The 20,985-nt window shown below is 36.3% G+C and overlaps 2 protein-coding genes across 4 annotated transcripts in view; one reads left to right on the forward strand and one right to left on the reverse strand.

Annotated features, from left to right (window-relative positions):
* The window catches only part of Cenpp (centromere protein P), a 177,131-nt gene that overhangs the window by 135,291 nt on the left and 20,855 nt on the right, over positions 1-20,985 (reverse strand). For both annotated transcript variants that reach the window (XM_021179814.2, XM_021179816.2), the window contains exon 5: positions 20,605-20,701. In XM_021179814.2, coding sequence (XP_021035473.1) covers positions 20,605-20,701 — 97 coding nt within the window. The remainder of the gene's footprint in view (positions 1-20,604; positions 20,702-20,985) is intronic.
* Positions 1,006-16,613, forward strand: Ogn (osteoglycin). 2 transcript variants are annotated; one of them, XM_029468187.1, is made up of 7 exons: positions 1,006-1,178; positions 2,162-2,403; positions 4,238-4,331; positions 8,731-8,889; positions 11,265-11,467; positions 14,425-14,520; positions 16,247-16,613. In XM_029468187.1, the coding sequence occupies exons 2-7, from the start codon at positions 2,230-2,232 to the stop codon at positions 16,415-16,417; spliced, it is 897 nt and encodes a 298-aa protein (XP_029324047.1). In that variant the 5' UTR covers positions 1,006-1,178; positions 2,162-2,229; the 3' UTR covers positions 16,418-16,613. The 2 variants fall into 2 exon arrangements, with proteins under 2 accessions (XP_029324047.1, XP_021035476.1); XM_021179817.2 differs by lacking the exon at positions 1,006-1,178 and adding an exon at positions 1,892-1,981.

The following is a 20,985-nucleotide window of genomic DNA, read 5'->3' on the forward strand; positions in this document are numbered from 1 at the left end:
TGGGGGACAAGGGCTATGTAATCCAGGATAGCCCTGAATTCTCTATCCTCTGTCTCTCATTCTCAAGTGTTAAGATTATAAGTATTTGAAACTTTAAAGATGCTTACATGGTATCTATGCTACTACTTCACTTTTGTTTTGTTTTTGTTTGTTTACTTGCTTGTTTTTTTTTTTTAAACAGGGTCTCATTATGTAGCTCTGGATGGTCTGGAACTCAGTGTAGACTAGACTAACAGAGATCCACCTCTCTATATTTCCTGGGTGCTGGAATTAAAGGTGTTTACCACTACACCCACTCCCTACTTTAGTTTTCCAAAATTGAATATAAAATTTCATTCAGTAAAATTTTTTGCTATTACAAAATTTTGGAATCAAACTTCTTTTTAAAAGCTATTTCACAATCCTATGAACTAAAAAAAAGGAATTTAAAACCAAAAGGCAGCCAAGCAGTGATGGCACAAACCTTTAATCCCAGCACTCAGGAGGCAGAGGCAAGTAGATCTCTGAGTCCAAGGCCAGCCTGTTCTGTAAAGTGAGTTCCAAGACAGCCAAGGCTACATAGAGAAACCCTAGCATGAATGACCCCCTCCAGAAAAACAGTAACAATAACAACAACAACAACAACAACCCTAAAGGACCAATCTATAAAATAATTTGTTTAAAAACTCACTTTATATATACATTTTTATTGTATTAATTATATTATGGGGACAAAAATCCTTAGTTGTCATTACATTAAGAACAAAGACTATGCTCAGTTTGGTGTTTTATTTCATTCAAAAGTAAGCATCTTCTATACCAGAAAAGCACAAAAATAAAGGCCTGATTTTAAAAAGATTTATAAACTACTATTCACTAAAAGATTCGTGCACAAGGTAAAAGGGATCCAGAGTGCAGTACACTGCAGCTGCCCTAGTGCCGCAGTTTCAAATATCCTCAGCACATTCTCTCTTGTAACACCCTGCATTTCACCCCGAGAAGGAATGTTGGCAAAGATTTCCACCACATGGAATCTGCTGTTGAGTTCCACATGGGATTTAAACTGTTGGGCCCTGAAACTTTATTCAGCAGTTTGAAACAATTCCACAGCTTTGCTCATTCACTCTCCCACTTGGGACTAATGCACAGGGATGAATACCTATTGAGGAAAACCACAAGGACTTCAACCAGATACTAAGGTAGGCTTGTTTTTCACATGTTAATTTAGATACTGTGTGTGAAAGTATGATTCTAAAATGTTAATAAATGTAAACTGTAGTATAAGTTTCATTTTCAATGAAAATTAATTTCTAACAATACTTTCATATATCATTTTATATAAGACAGATGTAGGTTAGAACTAGAAGCAGAAAAAGTTACAAACTCATTTTATTTTGAAATCTCAACCACTGGATTTTTGACAAACTGGCATCTATAAATGCAGCATCAGCACCTCTAAGTGAGTTTGTCTGTAGTTTTTTAAAAGTCTGAAGCATGTATTCAGCAGTTAAAATTCACTGGTGTGCCTCAAAGAATCTTTCCAGTACATTCTCCAAAGTTCCTCACTTAAAGGTTTATTAAATTATGCCAGTCTGAAGTGGTACTGGTGAAGTTTTCATATTTTAAGCTTAAAAAGGCAACATTACTAGCTAACTAGTGACAATCTGTTAAATTTATAAAACTAGAAAGATTAAATGTTTTTTCCTACATTCCATACCACTCAAAAGTGTTAATGTCTACTTTTTATGATGTTAAGCCTAAGGTTTAAGTTTTAAGCCTTTTCTCAGAACTGCTTCTTTTACATCAATATGAATCAAGAGTTCCTTTAAAGCAGCAATGCGAAATATGATATTTTTAACTCACATGACACAAGATCATGGATCTTTGTATTAACTATTTATACTGCAGGTACCCCGAGAAGATTTTTGACTGCATACAAGTACCCCTACTCAAGACATTTGACATTTAATAAACTTACCAGCAGTTTTAAAATTGTTGATGGGTAAGAAATAAAACTACTTTCTGAATTTTTCAGAATCTTCACTGGCACATAAAACACTGTATCTAACTAAGGACTACTAAGAGTTAAATACTTGTTCTCTAGCCCCTACTGCATCCATCCTGCCAAAATATTCTCCAAGCTTTTAAAAACTGTTTCCATGGTCTACATTCTTACTTCCAGGGAAAAAGTTTCGTTCCACAGTCATCAGGTCAGTCACTCCTAACTTCAGTCACCTTGTGTCTGCTGAAATGAAGACTGTGCACTCTACATTTCTCCTGCTACTCTTCGTGCCTCTGACACAGCAAACACCACAGACGCAGCTGGATTCACATGTTAACTATGAGTATGCAACAGACAATTCTGAAGAAGCCAAATTTAGCCAGGATTATGAAGATAAATACCTGGATGGGAAAAGTATTAAGGTACTTTATTTCTACTTTAAATTTATATTCTAAAATGATACCCATTTAAATGCATGCTTTTCCCCTTAACCTCAATATTTGATAAGTTCAGAAAGAAAAAGGCACTTTAAAATTTAAAGTAATTATATTTTTCAAGTATGCATGATTCCTGAATTAATAATTAATAACTATGGTAAACAAAACTATCTACAGAAAATCTAATTTAAGTTTTGAATTAAACTTTAAGAGACATTAGACTTTAAGGTGATCTGATAGCTGAACTTTATATAAATTATTCTACATAGCATCCTAGAGTTGCGTGTTATAAATAAATTAGGAAAAGATGTATTATCAGGCTTATGTTTATAGCATTCAGAAAAATCCAGTCTTAGGAAATGAATGTAAGAATACTTACTGGCTATGCATGCCAATCACATAGAGTACCAACAAATAAAAAACTCCTTACTATAGGGATTTACTTTTAATCACATTTCACTCTACCAATTTGTACCAAGGACCTGTAATGACATGTCACTGAGTTATGACTTTTATACAGCTCATCACTCACATCCAACCTTCAGAGCAAAGCAATTAGTTGGTGTGTGTGTGTGTGTGTGTGTGTGTGTGTGTGTGTGTGAGAGAGAGAGAGAGAGATGTTAACAGCACAAAACTATGTGCTGCCCACTGTGTGTCATGCCCACACACACTGGAAAATCAAAGTCAGATGTTAATGCTACAGCTTCTTCTCCAAGCAAATGAGTTAAGATACTGGTATTAAGACAAAACAGACAGTTATCTCCAGCAACAGCTTCAAGTTAAAAAGCTCATTACCTATTATCTGACTGGAATGATCTGAGTCTATCAACCAAATGCAAGATACTTTCAAAATTCCTTAAATCTTAAAGTTTCTGGTTAACTGCATGGAGCTTTAAGCAGTTTTTCATCAATATAAATATGTGGACCAGTATCTGTGTAGAGAACTCAGTGGGGAAGAGTGATGTGTTTACACATAGAAATGAGGGCTAGGGCAAGGTCAGAGTGCCTAGGCAAGGTCAGAGTGCCCTGAGACAATAAGGAGCCATAAATAGAAGGGGAAAAAGGTAGTGAATAGGTCCTCGTGTAATAAATTACAGTCCACTAGCAGAACACACATTATCTGAAAAGAGGATAGAAGGCAAGTGATAATCCCCAGGTATACAATGTCAACAGCCTGCACCAATGGCCTAGTCAGGCCAAGAGGCTAGACAGAATGCAAAGGATCCATCCTAAGGTCAAGGCAGGAAAGCATCCAGGTCATGAAAGAAGCTGTACTGTCACTCAGAGAAAGGAAGGTGAAAAAAGAAAATTAGTTCATATGAAAAACTGTAAAGAGTCGTTTGACATTAGAGAAGCTTTCATTCCCATTCAGAGAATTATTACTGTTAATAATATCAAGTACTGAGTTCAGGTAACTCAAACAAAAAAATTTAATAGGTGGATTCCTTTATTCAGGAATACATATTCTACCTAGAGTACTTACAGTGTGGTTTAATGAATAATAAAGAAATGGAACTGTGTATAAAATCTTAACAGAGTGCTAAGATACAGCTCAGCTAAGGTAGACCTGCAAGATAAAGCCTCTTGCAGCCATAGATGAGCCCTGAGCCCACATGGTGGAGAGAACAAGTTGTCCTTTGTACAATATGTGTGTCACATACATACATACATACATACATACATACAAAATGCATATATAAAACAAAATCTTAACTAAATACCTCTAATTGTGACTAAGAGAAATGTTTGTGATCCCTCTGGTTTACAGTCAGACTTGTGACTTATCACACCTGATAACAAACTTCTACCTTTACAATAGGAAAAAGAAACTATGATAATTCCTGATGAGAAAAGTCTTCAGTTACAAAAAGATGAAGTTATACCATCATTACCCACCAAGAAAGAAAATGATGGTAAGTATGAACAATCTATCATCTAGTATTTTTGAAAATTATCATTTTTAAATACTTACAAGAAATTTTGTTCTTTGTAGTAATCAAAATTTGCCTCAAGACATAGTAAATTAAAAACTGAAATTTCATCTCTAATGGTAAAGTCTATAGTTAGATGCCATGTGCTCATCACCTAACATTTCACACCGTGAATGAAAACTGTGGACCAGAATGTTCAAGAACATCCAACACTTTGTCTAAACCTAGCCTTTAGAATACCTATTTTTCTGTCCACATAAAATCAATTCAAAAGTCAGGCATGATATCATACAGCTTTATCAATCCCAGCACTTGGGAGGTAAAGGCAGACAGATCTCAAATAGTTCTAAGTCAGTCTTAGACAAAGCAAGTTTCAGGCTAGCAAAGGCTACAAAACAAGACCTTGCCTCAAAAATAAACAAATCAAGAAATACCTAAAGATTATTTTTCAAATACAATCAATAGCCTTAGAATGAGGTAAATATTATACAATTAATTACTATCTTTACGAAAGTCACAGAAGCTGGGATGTACTGATAGTGTTTGCATGAGGCTCTAAATTCAATGACTAGTAGTGTTTTAAAAAGCAGCAAAGCCGGGCATGGTGGCGCATGCCTTTAATCCCAGCACTTGGGAGGCAGAGGCAGGCGGATTTCTGAGTTCGAGGCCAGCCTGGTCTACAAAGTGAGTTCCAGGACANAGAAACCCTGTCTCGAAAAACCAAAAAAAAAAAAAAAAAAAAAAAGCAGCAAAAAACTCTACATAACTAACTACAAAGTCCGCTTCAATGAAAACAATAGGAAAATTGTGGTAAAATAACAAAGCACAAGCCATACTTGCTAGTTCCTGTGTTTGATTTATTCCTGTTATGTTACATAATCTGGTCTCACATGAGAGCATGAAAATACTCACCCATTCCTATCCTGCTACAATAACATTAAAATGAATCCAAACCAGAAAATACATCCTAAAACATACTCAAATAATTAGAAAGATACCCTTTGCTTGGATAGGATGATTCAATACCATAAAGATATTATTCTCTAAATTCAGAAACCATAGAAAATCCCACTACAATTACTAAGTTTTGATAATGCTTGGAAAGTTGATTCTAAAATACACATGGATACATATACAGAAAAACGCAAAAATAGATGTAGAGGCGCTGAACAAGTAGCAGATAAACACACCAAGTTTAACAAGCTGGGAATAATGCATGAACAAATACCATTGACACAGATTAAAAAGCTCAGGCATGTAGAGACACACGAAGACATTGAGTATATCATTAAAGCATGGAAAGTACTCAAGCACTCAATCACCAAGGAGAAATATTTTAAATAACCGAGGCCAGGAGAGCTACAGAGCCATTTGGAGAGAGATAAATTAGATTCATATTTCATAAAACAAAAGAAAAAATAAACTTAAGAAAAATTATGGATCTGCATGTATAAGATATTGCGTTGCAAGCATAGGCACAGTTTGGTACTGAGGTAGCTCGACATCCATATGTTTTAATAGAAATATTTATAAAATTACTCTATAAAATTACAAAAAAAGCCACTTTTGCATAAAACGACAGGCAACCACAAATAGGAAGAATATTTGTAATATATTATAAAGATGTAATATCTCCAACTTTTAAAGAACTCATAAATTGAAGAAAAGAAACTGAACAAAAACACATCTGAGAACCAGTAATATGGCAAAGGGCCAAGCCCCAACTACCTGAGATGAACCCCCAGGTCCTTCGTAGATGTCGGACAGAACAAACTCTTGCAACTTGTACTCCAAGCTCCACACACGTGACATAGCAAGCACAAATGTTCATGCACATACACACAAAACAAACACAATAATATTTTTAATTAAGAATACACTTGGGAAATGGTCAAAAGTTATGAAGACCATTAAAAATGATTCTAAAGTGACACTAAATATATGAAAAGATGTCCAATCTCAATTTTCATTAATAAACAAAAGAGAAAAAATACATTGATATTCCACCCCTATTTAACCTGATTGATAAAAATGAAGATAAGGGGTGGAAAGATGGCTCAGCAATTAAGAGCACTGATTACTTATCCAGGGGACTGGGGTTTAATTTCCAGCACCCTTATGGCAGCTCACAACTGTCTATAACTCCAGTTCCAGGGGATCTAAGACACTACACGGGCATATATGCAATCAAAACACCAATGTACATTTAAAACAAACAAAGACAGTATACCAAAATATTCTATAGTCAAAGTTGTACAGTAACAAATATTCTTTGTTTGTTTTTTGATGGTGGTGGGGTTCAAGATAAGAGTTCTCTGTGTAGCCCTGGCTGTCCTGGAACTCATTCTGTAGACCAGGCTAGCTTCGAACTCAGAGATCTGCCTGCCTCTGCCACCAAAATGCTGGGATTAAAGGCATGTACTACCATGCACAGCTAGTAACAAATATTATACCATACCGTAAGCAGAAATATGAATTAGTACAATGCCTCTAGACAGGTATTTGGCAGTATTAAACAAAATCAAAATAGATGTACTTGTTTTTTTGGCAGTGCCTGTGATCCAAATGGAGGCCAACTATGTGCCAGAAGCACTACTACTGAGCTACAGCCTTGGCCTCATATTTACTTTTGACAGTCATCACATTTTAGGATTTAACCCTGGAGACGCATATCCAAAATAAAAAAGTAAAATCACCAAAGCACTATTGGCAATTACAAAATACTGCAAATAACCCAACAGCCCAAACACTGCACAGCTACAAAAGGACAGAGACAGGGCTAGGGGGTGTAGCTCAGTTGGTAAAGTGCTTGCTTAGCATGCAGGAAACCTTGGATTTAATGCTCTGTGCCCCATAACATTGTTAATAGTAGTACACGTTTGCAATCTCAGAACATGAGTAGTAGAAGCAAGAGGCTCAGAAATCCAATGTCATTCTTGGTCATACAGCATTCTAAACCAGCCATGCTCTATTATCTAAAACAACAACAACAGACAAATCCAAAACCATAAAAAACAAAGGACAACAACAAAACAAACAAAGCAAAATAAAAGAGCAAACAAAAAAGTGAGGGCAACCTGTGCAGACATGGAGTGGTTTGGAGTGATTGCTAACATACAATATGTGAAAGAAGTAAACCATTAACAGCAGGTCTCTCACATGCTGCCCTCCATAGAGAATACATGTCTAAGAGCTGAGCCTGCAGCTGTTCATTCCTGTGAAAAGAAATGCACAAGAGGTGATACTCAAAAGTCTGACGAGGGCCGAGGATTGGCTAAGTGGTGGAACAGTTCCTAGCATGTGTAGGACTTGAGTTAAATCTGGAGATTTAAAAAAACAAAAGCAAAAACACACAGGCCAGTTACACCAAGAAAACAAGTGAAAGAAGGGAGGGGAAAATGAGCGTGCTGAAGAGCTGGGGTGAGTTTACAGTTTCTGTGTAGGTTTCACTTTTTAGAACAACGCTGTTTCATATAACCAAACAAACACATATGTAAATAAAGTCAGGAAAGACACATTTATAAAAAACAAATAGAAATATAAACACTAAAACAGGGAGTGGGGATGCCTGGCAGTGGGGTGGGGGGTGGGGATGGGGGTGGGGACATCCTCTTGGGGACAGTGGGATGAGGAACCATGGGAGGGTGGACCAGGGTATATGTATGCATGTATGTATGTATGTACGTACGTATGTGTATGCACATATAAAACTATGGAAAGGATATAAAGTAGTCAAAACAGTGTTGAAGAAGAATAAAGTCAGATAGTTTTACCTGCTAAAATCAAGACATATTATAAAAGCATAGGAATCAAGATACTAACATGTTATTTGCATAAACATTTCTTTAAAAGTCAATGGAGGGCTAGTGATCTATCCTGCCTTAGCACTTACCACCAATGGCCTATGTTCCCTGGAACTCAATGGTGGAAGGAAAGAAATTACTCCTAGTAGCTCTCTGACCTCTACAAGCATAAATGTAGGAGTCCAGAAATACTCTTCTATTATATGTGTTTGCTGACAAAGTGTTGGCAATTCAATGAAGAAAAGATAAATTTTTCCAAAAGCACCAATAGAATAAAAAAATTTTTCCAAAAGCACCAATAGAATAAAAGAATCTTGAGTACTCCTGATATATATTTAAGAGTAAATAAATAAATAATAAGTGATAAGATATTTGACCATAGACTTTAAGTAAAATTTTGATAAATTATCAAGCACAATACAAGTTGTTGGTTACCATAATTATCTTTCTTGACATCACACCAATGATTCTGTAACCTATCTTTTCAACTCACAGCATTCATTATAACAATAATTTTACTGTCAGATGACCAATATTTTCAAATTAGCTTATGCTTACAATTTTGTCTCTTAATTTAGAAATGCCCACATGCCTATTGTGTGTCTGCTTAAGTGGCTCTGTCTACTGTGAAGAAGTTGACATTGATGCTGTACCACCATTGCCAAAGGAATCAGCTTATCTTTATGCACGATTCAACAAAATTAAAAAGCTGACTGCCAAGGATTTTGCAGACATGCGTAAGTTTAAAATATAAAGGCCCAAGTTTCTTTGTATTTTTCACTTTCTATATATAAGAGCAGCACTATTGGAGCACTCAAGTATACAACATACACTTTATAGAAATCACTTTTTTCCTTATTAGAAGAATCTCCTATCCATAGACTTCCATGGTCATTCTTTCCTGGTGATTTTGCAATTCCATCTTATATAGGTATTGTCTCAAGACACACACTGCTCAGGTGGGAGGCAGTGTCAGTACAACATGTATGCTTCTCCAGCTAACAGATGCTCTATTTCCACTTTTGCCATAAATACACTAACTTCTTTTGTTTTCCTTTTTACTGTTTATTATTTTTATTCTTTGTTTTGTTTTCTTTTGTCCTTGAACTCAATATACTATAGAGGATGATGATCTTGAACGCCTCCCCTCCTGCCTTCACTTCCCATGTGCTAGGATTATAATAAGTTCCTGATTCCTTTAACTAAACCTGGGTACATTTAAAAAATATCTGGAGACAGCTGGAGAGCTGACTTGGTGTTTAAGAGTGTTTGCTGCTCTTCCAGGACCTCATCTGGACTCCAGTCACCTGCCCTCACATATGCACTTACCAACACACAGATAAACACATGGATACATAATTAGCAATCTTTAAAAAAATAGCTGGAGAACAATTAAAATACCAACACCAAGCTCTACTCATTACCATGAAAAGGAACCACCCTCCTTAGATGATCCAATGGAGACACCTCTGAAACAGTGGTGGTTAACACTGTTAACTCTTTGCTAGAGCAATAGCAATGAGCCAGTTGGTGCTCTAACAAACCGTAGCTGAACTAAGGTGCCTGTGGTCAGCACCCTTACTAAGGCCTATATCTGCAGTACCAAGTCCCAGTCCTGGATTACTCATTCCTTGCCAGCTTTCTAGATTCCTACGATAAGTGTTTCTAAAGAAAACTAAGACCAAGTAACATACTGGCTTTTCTAACCTTTACTTGTTTACTGGAAGTGCAGCAGTTGAGTCCACGATTGGCCCCACACTGGGCAAGTGCTCTCTACTACTGTGCCACATGCACGGCTTCTTTAACTCTGCATTTATGGGATTAAGCCTAACTGGATTCATGCCATTTATAAGTCTAAGTTGCAGACTGAAAGACAGTTGGTTCTTATTATCTGTAGATACCATATTGGCAAGTTTGCTTTTTTGGACATGTAGCTCAGTGTTAGAACTCTTACCTAGCACATATGAAGGTGTGGATTCAATCCCCAGTATGTATATGATCACTAGCAGAAATTCACAGAACAACAAAACTGAGGTACTCAAAATACACATTTCCAACTAAGGTATAGCAAGGCAAAGTTTTACTTTCAGTTGTCATAAATGTAGCGGTGTCTCACTCAGCACGTCTAGCATCATGGTTTTTCAGTCCTCTGCCTTATATTGGAAATGTTAGTTGAAATGGCAACAAGCACAGTGCCGAGGTACCATCTAGTATTTCAAAACACAGGGCAGCAAGGATGAGGCTACACAGAAAATGCAAGTGTCAGATAAACTTCGCTCAAGCATGGGTTATATCAATGTTCATGAACCAAAAGGGTATATTAAACTGTCTTTAAACAAAAATATACATAAAGCAAGGTTCATATTACTTGGTTGGCAAAAACAAGTGAGCGGAAGCTCAAGGGTACCTGCATCTGGAATCCTCCTAGAAGCAGGCTCTGTATTCACTAATTCAGTGTTATAACAACTTCTGAGAAAACAGCTACTATGAATGAAAAGAAACTACATCCTAACCATCTCTGCCTAAACTGCCCTCAGCAGAGGGAGACACATACACACAATAAATGAATGAGTTTGTCAATCTCTCAGTCTGAATCATGTTAAAACAATCAGAATATCTTTTTGTTTTTGTTTTTCTTAATTAAGAAGGTATATACAATACAATGTACCCACAATTATAATGCAACATGCTAGCAAAAATATAAAATAATAATTACATGCTTAAATCCAATTAACCAAAATTACTTCCTATGATGCACAGTAAGAATTTCTTTTGATATATTTAGATAGAAACTGTAAAATTCCTTCTGAACCATACATTATAAGACCACAGTAAGAAAAGGTATCATTGTTATGCACAGAAAGACTCAGTATTCCACAAAACTACTTATAGGGTTGTGGCTGACCCTCAGTGGTAGAGTGCTTGCCTACCAAGCATGAAGCCTCCAGTTCAGTCGCCAGCACCTCATGAAAGCACAACTGTACCAGGCTGCAGATCAGATAATCAACACTGCAAAACAAACTTGACATAGGGCCTTAAGAGGTCTGTTAAATGCTTTTCTTCAATCTACACAATGAGATCCTAGCATATTTTTGTATTTATTTCCCTCAAGCAAACCTAAGAAGACTTGATTTTACGGGAAATTTGATAGAAGACATAGAAGATGGTACTTTTTCAAAACTTTCTCTGTTAGAAGAACTTACACTTGCTGAAAACCAACTACTAAGACTTCCAGTTCTTCCCCCAAAGCTTACTTTACTTAATGCCAAATACAACAAAATCAAGAGTAAAGGAATTAAAGCAAACACATTCAAAGTAAGTATTCCATAATATGACTAAACACAGTATCTGTGATTGTATTTTAAGTCTTTATTGCATTTATTTATTTATTGTGTGTGTTTATTTTGTGTGTTGGCTCATGTATACCAGGCATACATGTGGAGGGCCAAGGATAACTTGTGGAAGTTACTCTCTCCTTCCACCATATGGGTCCTGGGGCTGGAACTCAGGTCATCAAGCTTGGCAGCAACATGCTAACAGCTGAGGCAACTCACTGATAATATTTTTACATTAGTGTTTGGTTTTCCTCCCCAATCTGCTCCTATACTACTACTGAGGTTTATTTCTGTGTAGCAAGATAAGAAGTAAAGACAGCTGTGGCTGGCATTTATCCAGACCAATATTTTCAGAACTTGTAACAAAATGACATATATCCCACAAGGGAACATTAGGTTATGTATGTATGGTTGGTGGTATACCTTGGAGGTAGAAAGTATGCTTAGCATGCTTGAGGCCCTAAGGTCAATGTACCAAACAAACTCAAACAAGCAAAGTATGTAAACCATAACATATGTCGTGTAAAGACAGAGAAATGGGTGTTTTCTATTAATAGTAAAGGAACATTTTTATATTTGAAAGTAAACATTACTAGCTCAGTGTTTTTTTTTTATTACGTATTTTCCTCAATTACATTTCCAATGCTATCCCAAAAGTCCCCCATACCCCCCCCCCACTTCCCTACCCACCCATTCCCATTCTTTTGGCCCTGGCATTCCCCTGTATTAGGGCATATAAAGTTTGCAAGTCCAATGGGCCTCTCTTTCCAGTGATGGCCGACTAGGCCATCTTTCGATACATATGCAGACTAGCTCAGTGTTTTAAAAGATTTGTATTGTTCCTATTAATTGGAAATAGCCAATATCTTTTTTAATTCTAGTGGATAACATAGCAGTGTTCCTCAAAGAAAAATAATTCCAAAAGAATAGAAATGTTTTATGAAATTGAAAAAGTAATCACGTGTGTCCAGAACTTTCATAGTTATGATATAACCACTCTCTGCCCTAGAAGGTTATCTCAGGCAAAAGCATGAGATGCTCAAGCTACTGTTGGAAGAAGAAACCTTAATCAAAAGGCCAGATGCTAGGCATGGTGGAGCATGACAGAGGAAGGAGGAGCTCTGTACCTTTGAGGCTTGTGTGGTCTACATAGCAAGCTCCAGTCAGTCAGAGATATACAGTGAGCCACTATCTCAAAAATAACAACAACAACAACAGCGACAAAGACAAGATCTTACACACCTGCATCTTTATTTAACTACCCAGGAGCCTCAGGCAGGAGGACCTGAAGTTTAAGACTTTAGGAAATGTCACAATATTAGAAGAACCTAAACTTACTAATTTTAATTTATGCTTATTTATATAATCACTCAAATATCTCATCCACCCACAACTGCCTGTTTAAAAAATATTTCCAAGCCAGGCAGTGGTAGTGCAAGCCTTTAATCCCAGCACTTGGGAGGCAGAGGCAGGTGGATCACTGATTTTGAGGTCAGCCTCTACGACAGCCAGAGCTACACAGAGAAACCTTGTCTCAAAACACATGCACATGTGTGTATGCACAACACACACAATGCTTTAAATTTAATTTTGTAATATAAAGAAATGTCTTTAAGTATGTGAGTCTCTGAATAACTAGCAGGTCACAGAATGTTTAGAGCAGGACATGGTGCAGCTCCTTGTAGTCCAAGCTACTTGGAAAGGTGAAGCAAGAGGCTGCTTAAGACCAACAGGTGAAGGCAAGCCAGGGAAAGTTAGGATGACCACGTTCATCTCGGAAGGATGATGGACGTTCAAGGGAGGGAGGGAGGGAGGGAGGGAGGGAGGAAGGTTGATTAGTTTAAATATTTTTGATTTTACAAAAGAGACATTGGGCAAGTTGGTGTGAAAATTATAAAACTCTGCTGAATGCCCTAGGGTTGCAATAACTACTAGTAAAGTCAGGTTACTATAATTCATATAAAAGCAGCCCTGGAAAGATAGTTAGTTGGTGTCCACATGGTCAAAAGCAGAATGTTTAAGAAAGGATAAAAGGCTATGGAGATGGCTCAGTAGGAAAGAGTGCTTGCTGACAAGTTTGACCCCTAAGTCAAACATGGAAACAGAGACCCAACTGCTGTGGGCTGCCCCTTAACTTACATGTGCACTATGGCTTACAGATATGAACACAGATACATAATTTCTTTAAAATTGAAAAAAGAAAAGTTCAAAATAATAGCAAAGAATTATCAAGTGGGGCACAGTAGAACATGCCTGTAATCCTGATATTGGGGAAGCTGAAGGAGGACCTTAAATTTTAGAGTCGTTTAAGGTACATGGCGGGACACCCTCACACACACCAATAATGCATAGTAGCACAAAATGCATAGAAAGATTAAGAGTAATGTCAAAAGAAATTACATTCTGTTATTCTGAAGTAACAGCTTAAAATCATATATAGTAGTGACTTACTGATTATAAAAAACATTCCAACATAAATCCCTCATGAGAAAACACGTCATGTAAATTGCATGTTTGACAAATTGTGTTGGGAAAGTAACATCTTGCTAAGCACAATCTCTTAGGAGTAGCCATTTTTTATAGAAATAGATAGAACTTCAATGGAAAGTCTCAAAAAACTTGAAGGATGGATTGAGCCAATCTCACACACAGATGCTCTCTAGACAAACTTCAAAGGCTGAGTGTTCAGGGGTGAGATGAACAGGATGTATGGTCAAAGAAACGTGGAATATGCACTAGCATTCTGCTAGATATCATAATGTCTACAAACCAAACACACTGCTAAGGAGGTCATAGAGTAACCAACTATTACTCCAATAGTAACAATACTGACACTACTGAAATGTGCACACATCCATACTCTTTTTAAAATATACATTATTTGAATGATGTGAAGGAATGCTTAGTCCTAAGTAACATTCAAATGTTTCTTTACAGAAACTGAATAAACTCTCTTTTCTCTATTTGGACCATAACGATCTGGAATCTGTGCCTCCTAATTTACCAGAAAGTCTACGTGTAATTCACCTTCAGGTACAACTGGTTTTTGCATAATAACTAGCTTTAGTTAACTATGGCATCATTTTTATTATTTATCAAGAAATTTACTCATTTATATGTCAAGTACAGTTACATTGCTAAAGCAGTATGATCACTTAATGCCTATATAAGAACTGTACGTCCAGTCCAGAGTATGCTAAGTAGACCAGTCTAGGAAGTATAAAGTCTGCTCTTTTGTTTTGTTTTTGTTTTTTCAATGATTTACTTATTTCATGCACATTGGTACTTTGCTTGCATGTATGTCTATGTGAGGATATCAGGTCCCTGGAAATGGATTTACAGACAGCTATGAGCTGCCATATGGGTACTGGGAATTGAAGCCTGGTCCTCTGGAAGAGCAGCTAGTGCTCTTAGCTGCTGAGTCATCACTCCAGCCTGCACAGTCTGTTCATAAGCAGAATACATCTTTAGGCACCTCCTAGTCTGTTGTGGCTCTAAGTAGTGCTGGGAACTGAATCCAGGGCCTCACACCTAGCAAGTAGGTGTTCTAGTACTGAGCATTTAATTTTAAACATCTTTCTTTATGGCATTCGTTAGCTCCTTATTTCTCAGGCTGAAACTGACTGGGAGGAGGAAGGGATGGGCATCAGGCAGTCACTGTTGCTGTCTACATAAATCTACATAAATTACCCTTAGATCCTAGGTAGATGTTGGAGGCCAAACCATAGAGCATGATCACAAGGCCATGTGGTCACACTAAATTCAAAAAAGGTGAGCTTTTTCTGACAACACCTGTGACATACAATGTGTGGTGTTTTCTAAATAGTACCAATTCTCCTATACCAGCTGGGTATTCTAAAACTCAGTTCTGATAACACTGAGTCTAGGGAGACCCTGTAAGTACGATTCAGTCTAACAACACTGTTTCTACTGCAGGTACAGTCCAAAGCACGCATTTGTCTCTCACCCGATACTGCAGTTTGATAGAGTGGTACTATGAGTTACCTTATTGTCCTAATTCAAAATTATGAAAATGGGAAATAAAAAACAACTAAAGATACTCCTAATTCAAGAATTTCTTAGGAGTTCATTCTCTATGTCCAAATCTGTGCTGGCTACCAGGACCCAGGATTCCTCTCAGGCCTGGAGAAGGGGAAGAGGCACAGACTAATGGAGGCTAAACCACCTGCATAACCTTCAAGCACCTGACACAAGGTGCTGTGTATTTCCTAGTTACCTCGAGCACAGATTTTAAGGTCACTGATTTATGTTTTCTTCCCCAAATAGCAGTGAACCCAAAGTTCTGATTTGTGCTACTTTCTCCAATTAGAGATTAACACACTCTTTTAGAGACCTTTTAGCTCACTTTATAGAAGAAAATTGAGTGGGAATTGCCAAAGTGAGGAAAAAGTGAAAACGAGAAAAAGTTGATTCTTGGCAACACAAGAATTTCAGCTATTTAAGCAAAGTTATTTAGGCAAAGAGTACCATTTGAGTTCACACTTTAGATAGGATACTCTCTCCAAGCTTGCATGTTTCTATTCTATTCCAAGCAGGACTGAGTGGATACAACCCTGAGTAATAACAATCCCAAACACTTAAACTATGTCCAGGTTGCAAAAGAGGGTGTGGTGTCATCACCATGAACTAATACTTTTAAAAAGATTACATTATTGCCATAATATCTTTATGTGACCCTATTGTAAAATGTACAAAAAGTTGGTTTTAGATTACTGAATATTTTCCTTTTGTTTTTCAGTTTAACAGCATATCTTCACTTACAGATGATACATTCTGCAAGGCTAATGACACGCGTTACATTCGGGAGCGAATTGAAGAGATTCGCCTGGAGGGCAATCCAATTGCTCTGGGAAAGCATCCAAACAGTTTTATCTGCTTAAAAAGATTACCCATAGGGTCATACTTCTAACTCTTATCAGTGCAGCTTATAACCTAAGGTACATGTGCCTAATGTCTAAAGGAACATAAACATTAGTTTAACATTATCTCACTATGATGGAATTTTATGTTTAAACAAAGATGTCAAAAATTGTTAGATGTGACTACAAAAATAATCCAGCCTGAATCTCTTAGTTCAAAACAAAATACTGTGAAACTAAACAGCATTAAGGGTCTCCTTGTTGTTATACCAGACTGCTATGGAAATAGCATGCGTTTACACAAACACTAGCTTGAGATACACCATTCCCATGACTAATGAAGTAAGAGAATTCCAAGAAACCTGCAACTGTTTGTCTTTTTTAGCATTTACTGTTATCTCAAAAGCATTTAAGACAGAGGTTCCAGAACCTGTGCAAAGCCAAGTGCTCCCAGTGACCTTCCACTGACTCTGATTCATCAGCATTCTTTGTGAAGCAGAAATGTACTTTCTGTCAAGGCAGCTACTTCACTGCATTTCTCACTTAGCCCAAGGAGAGGGAAGACACATGCAAGCAAACATTTCCAGAGAAGGGAAAATTTTACTCTTTGGTACAGAGCCAATTTAGAAAAGTTCAATTATCTGCTTTGTGGTCACATGGATAGCCTTTAGTCAATTACTTAAAAAACTTTGTTTAAAAAAAAATTAAAAATCCTATCCATTTCTCAAAGGATAATAAGGTTCCTTCACGTTAAAGATTCTCAAATATGAAATAATTATAAACTTTTTCACAGTATAGGAGTTTATTCAAATATAGGAAATGAAAACAAAGTCTACACCGTTGTGCTGTGTGCAGCTTCACCTGTACATGTTCACCCAAACAAAGAGCACCATTTCTCAATGACCATGGTTTCCAGATACATGTAATAGTGAAAACCCAATCTCACAAGGCACATTAAAGTTCCAAAACTCAGCTTCAGAGGAAGGTGCACAGCCCACTCACAAATATTAGTCTACATATTACTTGGAGTTGAACATAAAATGATTAGAAATATTCATCTTTTATACATAAAAGTACCAATATCATTTCTATTATTAGTTATACATTAGACTCTCCATGTTCTTCCCAGAATATTCATTTTAAGTTTGGTGGTTTCGTCCTCTGTTAAGGGTGACCCCAGATGAAACTTTCATTAAAGCATCAGTGATCTGTAAGGCCACAACTATTGCTCTAATAATGTCAACTAGCTCATTCATTTTTATAAGTTAATTACAGTAACTTTATCCCACTGTATTATTTTGTGTCCATGACTCATTTTCTCTGTGACTGAATGCTCACCAAGAGCACTGAACACAGTTCTATTTTTATGATACTTAATAGCATATTTGAGTTAAATATACAATAAACATTGTGAAATCTATCCAAATAGAAGGGTTCTGTTTATATGGAAAAAACCAAGCTAGTATCATCTTGAACAAATCAACAGAAATAAAGCGACAAGATTGAGAGTGGACAATGCTCTAGTATGCCTATTAATTTTCCTGCTCAACAGAGAGCCTTGTGCATGCTATACAAGATCACTGGTCTATATCCTTTGTTTAATAAAATTTAATGAGAAAATACCATAAGATAATTATAAGATAAATTTTCAAGGTTTAAAAACCAATGGTTTAGGTAAAACAATAATTGGGAGAGAGAACATTAGTAAAAATTGTAAGTTATAGAATTTGCTTAAATAACTTGGGATTCCCTGGTAAGATAATTTGAGTATAGGTAGTTTATACCTTATATTGAAAATTAAGTAAGATACAGAATGAAGCAAGAAAAACAATACAAGTAAAATTATTCTTGATTCCACTCTATTATATTGGTGTTTCACTCTTGACAATTTTAACTCAAGAAAGTCTTAAAAGAAAACTATTCATACCAAGATTGGAGAAGATATGGTTCAGAGATTAAGAGAACCTACTGCTCTTGCAAAGGAGCCAAATTTGATTCCAATACCAACAACTCCAGTACCAGGGAATCCAATATTCTCCTCCTCTGGCAATGCACACATATGGTGTACTTACAAAGTGTAGTAAAACACTTGTACATATGAGATGAAAATGAGATCTTTTTAAAATTATTTATACCTTATGAATACTGCAAAAAATACACACACATACACCCCAAAGACATATGTGGTGTTTTAAATAAGAACAGCCCCCACTGGCTCATATATTTGAATATTCAGTGACCAGGAAGTGAACTGGTTCTAAGAGGGATTAGAAGGTTGGAGGAGGTGTGTCACTGGGGGCGGGGTGGGGGTGGCCTTGGAGGTTTCAAAAGCCCATGCCAGCCAGGCCCAACATATCTCTCAAAGCCTGTAACAGATGTGAACTTACAACTATTTCTCAAGCATCATGCCTGCCTGTTGCTATTCTCTGTGCCATGATAATAATGGACTAGCCTTCTGAAATGTAAGCAAGCCCCCAACTGATTGCTTTCTTCTATAAGTTGGTCATGGTGTCTCTTCACAGTAAGAGAACACTAAGACAATATACATAAGAGAATAGACACCTGTGTTCATGGCCTGGGAATTTTACATTGTTAAGACAACAAAACAACCTTCAGTGAAATCCCCATAAAAGTATCAATGATGTTTTTTCAGGAGCATTAAAAAAAGAATCTACTCTAAAATTTATATAGCCTATCCAAAGACCCCATATAAACAAATAAAAAATGTTGAAAAAGAACCAAGAAAGATGACTCATACCTATTAACTTCAAGACTTTTTATAAAAATACAATAAAACAAATAATATTGCCATATTTACATACTTATAAGTGATATAAAATTAGAGTGCCCAGAAATAACTATATTAAAGAAATAGAATAAAATCATAAGAATGACTTGAGGGACTGCAGTATGGAGACTTTTCATTCTCCATGTTTCATTCTGTAGAAAGCCTGATGTCTGACACATTTTATAAACTCAACCAAGTAGAATGAATTTAATAATAATAAAAAACAAAGAATTGAACCCCAAATACAAGAGGCTCAGTACCAGTCTTTAAAATAATAATAGCTATAGGTTACTGAAGGACTAGAATCTTGAAATGTGATTCATGCTGATTCACTCAGAACAGGTTTTTGTGTGGGCTCATAGCTGTTAATAACAATGCCATGGAAATAAGTAGGATGGGAGGGATTAGAACACAGAAAAACAGCTTTTGCTTATGCCCCTAAACATTTTTTACAGCAGTCTTTAAAGCATTTCCATTAGACTTAAAACCATTACTTCATAAAAATCATGCTTCAATATTTATACTCAAGATGTACAATAATCCAGCAGTTCAAAACAGTTCAGCATAGAAGTTATAAGCAACCCCAAAAATTCCACCAGAGAACTTCCACAGCTGATAAACAACTTCAACAAAGTGGCTGGATATAAAATTAAATCAAGCAAGTCAGTAGCTTTCCTTTATACAAATGATAAACAGGCTGAGAAAGAAAATAGGGAAACAACACCCTTCACAATAGTCACAAATAATATAAATTATCTTGGGGTAACTCTAACCAAAGAAGTAAAAGTATGACAAGAACCTTAAGTCTCTCAAGAAAAAAAAATCAAAGAACAACTCCGATTATATTGTTTTATAACAATATATAAATAGGGTTGTTGAGACAGTCAACATTCTATATAGTCTTGGCTATCTTGGAACTCACTATGGAGACCAAATTGGTCTCCAACTCATGCCTCTTTCTGCCTTATGAGTGTGGGGTTCAAAGGCGTACACAACCACACCAGGCACTTTATACTCTTTACACACATTTATTCTTGTAATTTATGCATTCCTGAAAGGTGGAATTTTCAAAAAATAGAATTTACAAGTAAGTTAGACTATAATGAATAGTCAAAATAAAATTCTATATCAATTATTTATTGATTTATACAAAAGCTTCTCATTCATTTATTACAAGTGATTGCTAATTTATGAGATCAGTGGAAATATTCTTTGAAATTTAAAGCAAGAATTTGATTCATGGCTTTAATCTCAGCACTCGAGAGGCAGAGCCAGGTGGATCCCTATGAGTTTGAAGCCAGCCTGGTCTGCACAGTTCCAGAATAGTCAGAGCTACATAGTGAGACACTGTCCAGAAAAAACAAAAGAAAAAAAGAAAGCCATGACTCACCATAATCAATACCAGCTCATTTTTTGTATATATTTATATTCAAAGACTTCAGAATTTACCTTGAAATGCTTAAATGTGTTCTCACGATATTCACACCACTCCACAAAAAAATGCAGACTTCGGAAAAACATGAGCAAATCTCTTTTTTCTTCTGCTCTGTTAAGAGTAATATGCTATGATTAATAAGTAGTATGAAATTACAGGCTTACTTTACATTTATTTCTTATTTTCTTTCTATTCACACATGTTATTCTATATGCTGAACCCTGTACTTGAATATTTTTCTGTGACAGCTAATGCTAATTGCCAGAGCTATTTTAGCCTGGAATGCCCTAGTCAAATATTTGAACCAATTCAACTTTCAACCACTCAAATGCCACATCCTCCAGGAAATCCTATTTGATGAATGCTAAATAATGGGCTTTTTTTATATGAATTTT

The sequence above is a fragment of the Mus caroli genome, chromosome 13 (assembly GCF_900094665.2).
Source record: "Mus caroli chromosome 13, CAROLI_EIJ_v1.1, whole genome shotgun sequence".
NCBI classification, from domain to species: domain Eukaryota; kingdom Metazoa; phylum Chordata; class Mammalia; order Rodentia; family Muridae; genus Mus; species Mus caroli.

Coding starts and splice junctions, on each gene's coding strand:
- Ogn (XM_021179817.2), top strand. Junction 11,468..14,424: donor TTAAAGCAAACACATTCAAA/GTAAGTATTCCA, acceptor GTTTCTTTACAG/AAACTGAATAAACTCTCTTT. Junction 14,521..16,246: donor TACGTGTAATTCACCTTCAG/GTACAACTGGTT, acceptor TTTGTTTTTCAG/TTTAACAGCATATCTTCACT.